Here is a 9,669-nt window from a genome sequence, read left to right as displayed (position 1 = left end):
CATGGCCCAGGTGGCAAAGCTGTCTCAACAGCAGGTCTTCAGTTATTGCATCCCTTTCTACCAGAAATCAGAATGGCCATCAATCAGAACATCTTAAGGGGAAAATGTAAAAAAAAAAAAAAAAAAAAACTCTTTACAAATCCTTCACACAAGTTCAATGCCTGAGAAATTACCCAGAAGTATGTCACCGAAGAGAAAAAAACAGAAATATACACACACAAATTGTGCTAACTGAAATAAGAGGGAGAAGCAAAGGAAGGACCAAATTCTGCTTAATGTTACACATCTATGAATTTGGAGTAACTCCATTGGTGTCAGTAGATTCAGGGATTTTCTACACAGGGAGTTATTCAGAAACAGCTTATTCTTGAATAACTCCATTTGTACACAAGCGCTTTTTACAGTGGGGTTCATGAAAGCAGAATTTAGCCCAGCAATTTTCATACTGAATGTTTGCATTAGCAAAAGAATTCCTAGACACTACAGTAATAGCTGCACTAGAAAAAGACTGATAATCAGCGGTTTTCAAACTGTGGGTTAGGACCTCAAAGTGGGTCACAACCCCCTTTGAATGGGGTCGCCAGGGCTGGCTTAGACTTGCTGAAGCCTGAGCCTCACTGCCCAGGGCCGCAGCCAAACCCCGAAGGCTTCAGCCCTGTGCAGCAGGGCTCAAGTTGCAGGCTCACTGCATGGAGCTGAAGCCCTTGAGCTTCAGCTTTGGCCCCCCTTGCCCAGAGCGGTGAGGCTTGGGCTTTGGCCCCTCCACCAGAGACAGTGGGGCTCGGGCGTGCTCAGGCTTCGGTCCCCTCTCCTGGGGTCGTGAAGTAATTTTTGTTGTCAGAAGAGGGTCGCAGTGCAATGCAGTTTGAGAACCCCTGGATTAGATGAATTAGGTTGATCTGTAGGATATCTCTGGGAGATGTGTGCAAAGATCTGCAGCATTTTCATTTAATCCTGAAATGGATTGATTGATTTATTGCTGCTGCTAAGCTTGAACAGAAAATCAACCTCTGAATCTTTTATTAAAATTGAAGTGATATCAGGTAAAATATTTTGAATTGCAAAAGTTGGGGGTTTTCCATAGAAAACACTGTACATTGCAGTTGTTGTCTCACTATTAAAGCCTTACTTTTGAAATACTAAACTTAAAATTAATTAATTGCTATACTGTCTCAGGCAGACTAAATTTTAAACTGGTTCAAAGCTTTATGACATCCAAGAAATAATATAGAGGGAACTACTGTAAATATGTTTTGTCATAAATAGATGAAAAAGAAGATTTCATCAAATACTGATTTATGATTTTTCCATAATTGATTTTTTTATATATATATAAACCAACTTTTTGGTTCCCCTTTCTTGAAAATATTCTTTAATGTTTTACTTTCTATTTCAAAGACTTAAAATTGTGTTTATATAATTTAAGTATATCCTCAGATACTGTACAGGATTAGGTCATTATAAAAACATACAGTAAAGGTTATACTCACTCTTCCACTTATGTGTATATGTTTCTCAGTTATCACCATCACAGAAACTTCTGTCCTGAACAGACTCAGAGCATCAAAAGTATGTTATGTGAAATTATGCCAAAACCCACACCATGTATTCACAGTCTCTAGTCCACCTCCATCTATGTACTGGGCAGGCAGCCAGAGGTAAGGTGTGAGCTCAGTCATATTTCCGATTCCAGTATGATAGTTGTAATCCTTCCTTGCCAGTGCAGAATAAAATAAAAGATTTCATGGTAAACTACTTACAATCCAGTCACAATTTATAGCGAATCATTTGCCTGAAATCAAATTAGGAAACTATAACCATTGTGCACTAATCTGTCTAAATATAAAGAGGAAAAAAGTTCAAGAGTGTCCATTTTATGTATATAATGCATTTTGATTCCAGAAAGTATTTTTCCTTTTTACTATTAGAAAGCGCCTTCTCCAATTCTTCTGGCCTCAGGCAAGTTTCCATCTTAGTTTGCAACATCTGCTTTTAGCTGACCAGACTTTAAAGTTTAAAGCAACAATACAAACAGCTCATTTTTAAAGCTTTTTTTTTTTTTAGATTCCCTTCCCTAGGTGGCATCTCCCCCAACACACACACATACAAATCACATAAAATATATAGCAAAGCAGTCTCTTAACAGCTCCGAGACAGTTTAATTTTTGATTTCCCCCAAGCCTAACATCTGATCTACCATATGCTTTGAGTCTTTCCAGCTCATAGAGATCACATACTAAGTCACAAACCTGCATGTTTTGGAAATGTGACTAGAAACTCACGAACATCAAAATCTCATGGGTCAGTGATCCACATAACAATAGAATAATACATGTCCCTACCAAATGCAAATCTGTTAAAACTTTAGAAATTCTGTGAAAGTTACTAATTGAGCAAAGTTGCACAAGCAGTTTTTAGATGCAGAAAAACCTCAAGACTGAACTAGGCTGAGAGATACAGGTGTGATATTGCTTGCTCCCTCAGTCTCCTTTGCTCAGCCTTCTCTATGATTTCAGTGAAATAAGAAAAACATTAACCTCTACAATGAATTGCCACTGCCTTCTTACATGTGGTGGAAATTACTATATAGCATTAGATGGACTTAAACCTGTCAAATATTAAAAACACAGTGATATATACTGCATGGTTGAGACTTTGGTTATTGATTCAATCATTTGCAGAAACAGACTCAAGGACTTCCAAAATGTTTACAGTGGTCTATAATTTTTTCAATCAAATTCTAAAAGAAATAAAAATAAGGCATATGGTCATCTGATAACAGACTTGGGGAAAGGGAGGTGTGGTAGAGTTCTTCCCATTTTCTCATTTTGCCTAGCATCATGTGCCCTGGGCCTGATGTTGCACCAATATTGTAAACACTTAAACACATCAGTACCTTTACGCATGCAGGTAGTCCAACTGAAGTTACTCACATGCATGTTTGCAGGGTGGGACCTTAAGAGGGCTAAATACAGCTCCCTCTGGAGCCCATTAATTCAGCTCTGTGTCAGCCAGAGCAAATCTCCCAGGCGTGATGCAAGGTACTCTCCTCTAGGAGCTGAGGAAGAACACTGTTTCTGCAGTGTTCATAATCCATGTTTAACCAGGAAGTTCAGGTCCTGAACTCTGATTTCTATATAGCTGGACCAAAATAAATATTTGAATTAATTTATGTTCTCTTTTTCATGACAGAGGGGACAATTCCTATTTTCTAAATTCTTTATCTGTACCTATTTTGTTTCCTTTTTCAGTTTCTCATCTATCCTCTGTCTCTTTTGGGACAGTGTTCTTTCCTTTGAGTGCTTCAACCACAGAATAATCTCCAAGTAGCCTCTGTTCATTATGCAATGATTTCCATAAAACAAAAACAATGCTATAATTATGTAATAATGTTTAATGTTAACATCCTACCTGAAACTCACAAAGCAATAACATCTATGTTCAAGCTAAAATTCCATCCTTACCATATGTCATCATGCCTAAGTATTGTGACACACTCCGTATTTAGAAATATCTGTAATTCTGTACCTAGACTATATGGGGCATATCGATAATATATTTTTAGCCTTAACATCTTTTATACATATCAATCAGAAGCCCTTTTGATGAAATGAGGTATATGCAAAATGGGATTGCATGAAGTATATGTGATGGCAGTATTGTTCTTTAGGGGTATATTTTCAGCACAAGGTGCAAGCCATACCACACCATTCCATTAATTAGCAGTAAATCAATTTGTATAGTTACAGCTACAACCACCGTAATGGAAAATTTACCCAGTAGTTATCTAAATATATTTTGTTTTAATTTTCCACACATTTTTTTAAGCAAAGGATATTTCATTGAGGTCAGATCTCAGTGGAAGCCTTTGAAAGACCCCCGTACAACAAAGAGTTGTTAAATTTTATTAAACATAATTTTGTCTGCTAGATTCTTATCTACATCATATAATGGTGTTCATGGCTGACATCTAGATTCCAGGTGTTATGATGGCTCATTCACCTTAACAAAGCTTTTCTTGTAAATATTATTTTCTGTTTTGGATTAGCAACTATAATAGTGTTATTGAAGCATTGGAATTATTTTGAAATCTTCAACATTTTTTAAAAAGTTAATTTCTATTTCAAGTTTTATTTGTAAATGTATTACAAAGTATGCAGAATTAGCATAGATTTATGCAGAATTTTTCTCTATACTTTTTTTAATTATGGAGAATTCCAACAGTGATAATGAACAGTAAGTACTTTTAAAGACACCAGTCCTACAATGAGGTCTGTGCAGGTACTGGGACATAAGTTATTATACCATCTTGTTACAATGTGCTTCTATTTATAATTTCCTTCCAAATTATTTCTCTGGAGGAAAATACCCTCTTATCACAACCTGTCTCAACTCTACTTATCATCTCTCATTCACTGTCAAGTTAGACTCCCACCTCCGATTGGCTTATGATGTCAACCCCCATTGACCACTTGTTACATTTTCAAATATACACCTTTTTTTACTCGTGGGGGGAACTCTGCACCCAAAAAAATAAAAATTCTGCACACAATATTGCAAAATTATGCATATTTTGTTTGTCAAAATGGCACAATATAATCATGTCAGTTTCAATTATTTTGGTAATTTATTTCAAAATACCTGTCAACAAGTAAGTCTGTAACAATACAGTGTGCTGGTGTGCTGAGACCACTGCCTATCTTGTCCATTGTTTCTTGTTAGGGCAGGAACCATCTTTTTGTTTTGTTTTTATAGTGCCTACCATAATGGGTTCCTAGTCCATGACAATGGCTCCTAGGTGCTATGTAATACAGATAATACGTAATAATACAAAATAATAATAATAAATGTTGTATAGCAATTTTGTGCCATATTCAGGTTCAACTAACTCCTTAATTCAGTCCTAGCTTTCAAAGATCATGTTGAGTCTATGGGGACTGTGAAATTGTCACATAAGGTCCTAGAGCAGGGGTCGGCAACGTTTGGCACACAGCTCGCCAGGGTAAGCACCTTAGCGGGCCGGGCCAGTTTATTTACCTGCTGACGCGGCAGGTTCGGCCGATCGTGGCCCCTACTGGCCGCGGTTTGCCGTCCCGGGCCAATGGGGGCGGCGGGAAGCGGCACGGGCGAGGGATGTGCTGGCCGCGGCTTCCTGCCGCCCCCATTGGCCCAGGACGGCGAACCGCGGCCAGTGGGGGCCGCGATCGGCCAAACCTGCCGCATCAGCAGGTAAATAAACTGGCCTGGCCCGCTAGGGTGCTTACCCTGGCGAGCCGCATGCCAAAGGTTGCCGACCCCTGTCCTAGAGCCTAGTCTTTCAAATGCTCACTTATATGAATATTCCTTAATCATGTCTTTAGTCCACTTAACTTCAAGAGTGTGAATCAGGTTTGAAAGATCAGACTCCTACTTCCATTCGGTGCAGCATAAAGGAAGTACCATTTTGAAAAGTAAAAAAATCAATAGAACAGGATAGAAAATGGAATCTTCAATGAAGGGAGTTTTTTTGGTACCGATGAAGCTGGAAACGAAAGAGATACGATTATAGAAACCTTAAAATCTCTGATGGATTTCACTATGTTCAGATGACAAAAGAAAATTTCTGAAGTTCTGAATTTACAGTCCTAAAATAAAATTAACTTTTACAATAGATTTTACCCTGTGTAATTAAATTTTAATTTAATTCACTTGCCACCTAAATTCATGACCAATATTGTTGAAAACTTCCTTTTAGTACTTTGGGAGGTAATGTTGTCTAGTGGTTAGAGCAGCAGGCTTGGAGTCAGGAGACCTGGCTTCTGTTCATGACATGGTGTGATCTCCAGCAAGCTGCTTAGCCTCTACGTGCATCAGTTCCCCCCCCCCCTTTTTTTTTTTTTTGGTTCTGTGGAGCCTCCATTTTCTTCAGGAGAAGATTAAAGCAAACCTTTTAACTCTTGTTCTTCTTCAGATATCTATCAGTCTCCAATTTGTTCTGGAAATGAACACCAGTCTGATAACTTCTAGAGAAACATCTCCTATCCAGTGACCCTCTTTCTTCTAAGGCCCCATCCCAAAGGGAGATGTAAACTGAACTATTTTAAAACAGTACCAAACGTGGTTTGCTTACCTAGTATTATAGGGTAGTTAGGGTAGAACATGGTTTCTAAACTTTGTATAAACATGGTCGAACCTGTCTACATGGGCCATACAAACCATGTTTAAAGTGAGTTAGCCTGGTTCATGTTTAAACTGAATTTTACAAGAGTCCAACTAACATGACTAGGGCCCTACCAAATTCACGGCCATGAAAAATGCGTCATGGACTGTGAAATCTGGTCTCCCACCATGAAATCTGGTCTTTTGTGTGCTCTTACCCTATACTATACAGATTTCACAGGGGATACCAGCAAAATTTCTCAAATTGCGGGTTCTGACCCAAAAGGGAGTTGCAGGAGGATCGCAAGGTTATTTTAGGGGGGCCACCCTTACTTCTGTGCTGCCTTCAGAGCTGGGTAGCTAGAGAGTGGTGGCTGCTGACTGAAGGCCCCGCTCTGCAGACAGCAGCACAAAAGTAAGAGTGGCAATGCCGTGCCATGCCATCCTTACTTCTGTGCTGCTGCTGGCGGTGGCTCTGCCTTCAGAGCTGGGCTCCCGGCCAGCACCTGCAGCTCTCCAGCTGCCTAGGTCTGAAGGCAACGCTGCCTCCAGCAACAGCGCAGAAGGGTATCAACCTCCCCTACAATAACTTTGTGACCCCCTCACAACTCCTTTTTGGGTCAGGACTCCTACAATTACAACACCGTGAAATTTCAGATTTAAATAGCTGAAATCATGAAATTTACAATTTTTAAAATCCCATGACCATGAAATTGACTAAATGGACCGTGAATTTGGTAAGGCCCTAAACGTGACTAAAGGCCTAATGTAGCTAGTCCTAAGACCTACACTTATTCTAGAGACAATTCAGATAATTTTTAGACTCCTATTCATGAAGATAGTCTACTTATTCTGTTGTTGTTACTAGCCTTGTGCAGCGTAGCTGTGCTGTGACTTGTGAAATAAACAGAAACATCATGCCAATTAAATTTTTTTAGGCTGTATGATCAGAATATCCTACAAATCCTTAGCTTTTTTCAAAGTAGACCCATGTATACAGACTTTGTTTGATCTCTGGTTCATGTCAGCCTACTTTTGAAACATTCTGTAACTAGAGAATATTTCTTTATGATATGGTACAGGAAAAAGATTTCTCCTGGTAGTATTTCAGCAGAGATGAAGAAGTTCCTTCTCATCTTACTATAATAGAAAGAATATGAATATTTGGAGTTTACATTTTATAACTTATTTAAGAACTATAGTTTCTATGAACACCAAGAACATTCTCTTAACCAACATATTTCTAAATACAATATTTTCTAATTAAATATTGACTTTTACTATTATAATAGTTTTAATTTTTAAAGTAGATTATAAGATCTTTAGGGTAGATACTATGCCTTCCTATGCACAGAACCTAGCACAATACAGACCAGTCCTGATTGAGACCTTTGGGAATGAACACAATGCAAATAGTAAAGAAGAACAAGAATGGTGAAATAAATATTACATATCCTTGTGGATGAGGGGAAGGCTGCAGAATATTGTAATATACAAGTCCCATGATTCTACACCAGATATCAGAAGAATCAACTAATTACTTGTATATAATATATTTTACTTAGATTGCTGAATTACTACAATCTAACATGATGTGAGCCCTTTAAAGGAGCTAGGAAACTGGGACTCAACACTTTCTGGTTACTGTGTGCATTTAAACTGTTTTTCATCCAGTTGGAGAAAGAGGAAGTTCTAACTGGGAAAGTGGACATGCTTCATCTGAATGGGCATCTGAACATGAGATCTGATTTGCCCCTAGAACCACCTATGTCATAAATCCCATTCAAAAGAGGGGGATGAATCAAATCATTGTATCCTCCAGACATCCTCCACTGGCAGGGCTTCTGTGCTGCCACAACTGTAAGCTAAAGCTATTCTGTAGCAAAGTCCAGAGGGAGGGTGGAAGTGTAAACACTGTCTGCCCTTTCACAGAGATGAAGCCCTTTAGTGGATCCCCAATAACACATGTGGGTGCAATTTGCCCCTCTGCTCCCCTTGGGATTGACCTAGCTCATGATGTTATGGAAAACTCTGAATTTGTGAAGTGCTGAAGCCAGAGCCACTGTAACCTACAGCTGTTCTGAATAAAGCAAAAGAAAATTGCGACATTTGATCAAAAGAAAACACTCCATAATACAGTGTTCCAAGCTAGCCAACTACTATAGTGTAGCCAGCAAGTTGACTTTTCAGAAATCCTTTTTCAGTTGCAACAAGCTGTTTACATTATAACACGCACAAGAATGAGATTGACTAATAAATGTTATACGTTGAGTACTTCGTCAGCTTTGATGAGTTGCCCTTATCAGCATGCACAAAGTTAAGCAATTTTGTTGTACAAATCATGAAAGCATTTGTGCAAAATATTTCCTTCTGCCTTAGCCAAAGCCAGTATCAGTGTAACTCTAATGTGTGGTTGTATTTCAGGCCTGAAACACCTCCTGAAACAAGTGTAACTGAAAAGTGAAAATAGTCATTTGTTGCATCTTACATTTGCTGATGCAGCAATTTGTACAAATGTTTGTTCAGATGTTAGATGGGACACCTGGGCACTGTACAGGTTCCTACCTGTAGACTTCTGCAAATGAATACAGAGAAATACACAAAGAGCACTGGAATAAACAGTATTGGAACCCATACATTTAAAAAACTGTCTGTCACCAGATGGGCAAGTTCCAAGCAAGCAGTGGACTCGTTCTGAACATGTTCTGGGAAAATTCCAGATTAAAAGACAAAGGCAATAACAGAAGCTTAGGGACTTCTCACTAAACAGAAACATTTGAGTTCAAATTCCAGCTATGCTTTTAGCACAAAATGCTGAAGATAGCTTACACACACACACAACTTATCCTCAAAGTAGCACACCTGTGTTTGTGACAGCAAAGAACCTGAAATATCAACATGTTGCAAAGAAAGAGAGAAACTTCTGTCAGACTAAATTTTTGATAAAAATGGAAGAAGCGGCAAGGAACACAGCTAAAGAATGTGGTACGTTGACACACTACCAAAAGAAACAGAGTTGGAAAAGAAACACTTTTATAACAAGCTGACTGCTGACAACCCTACAGAAAGTAGGTGACAGCATTTCAAAGTCAAGACATTCTACATACTTGTTGATGTGTTTACAACACAGATGAAAGAGCAGTTTCAAGATTTCACAGAGAAATGCCGGCTGACACCTTTGACGTTGATAAAGTTATGAAAACATTTTCTACTATGAAACCATGAAGAAAAACTTTGTAATTTGCATACTCCATCCAATACAGCTATTCACTAATCAACTCTTCAACTCCTTCACTCACTGAGCAAAGACTGTTACATCAGTCTGTATTGCTTAGTTAATAAGGATACTAAATAGAAGACTTTACATAATATTTTCCAAATATATTAAGAGAGATTGTGAGTAGCCTCTGGAATTCTAATCGGGCAGCTATGTAATCTTGGCTAAATCACATAATTTCTCTGGATTAAATCCTGGCACTACTGAAGACAATGGCAAAACTCCTATTGACTTCAGTGCTGCCAGGATTTCAC

At 38.5% G+C, this 9,669-nt stretch overlaps 1 protein-coding gene across 1 annotated transcript in view; it reads left to right on the top strand.

Moving 5' to 3' along the window:
- The first annotated feature begins 9,118 nt into the window (after positions 1–9,118).
- Positions 9,119–9,669, top strand: part of LOC113407297 (cell division cycle 7-related protein kinase-like) — a 56,762-nt gene continuing 56,211 nt past the window's right edge. Inside the window, exon 1 of the mRNA XM_026655633.2 lies at positions 9,119–9,206. Coding sequence (XP_026511418.1) covers positions 9,119–9,206 — 88 coding nt within the window. The remainder of the gene's footprint in view (positions 9,207–9,669) is intronic.

Source organism: Terrapene carolina, unplaced genomic scaffold, assembly GCF_002925995.2.
Source record: "Terrapene carolina triunguis isolate 2854851 unplaced genomic scaffold, T_m_triunguis-2.0 Scaffold210, whole genome shotgun sequence".
Classification (NCBI taxonomy): Eukaryota; Metazoa; Chordata; order Testudines; family Emydidae; genus Terrapene; species Terrapene triunguis.
Note: the sequence above shows the minus strand (reverse complement) of the source record. Positions and strands in the feature narration are given on the sequence as shown.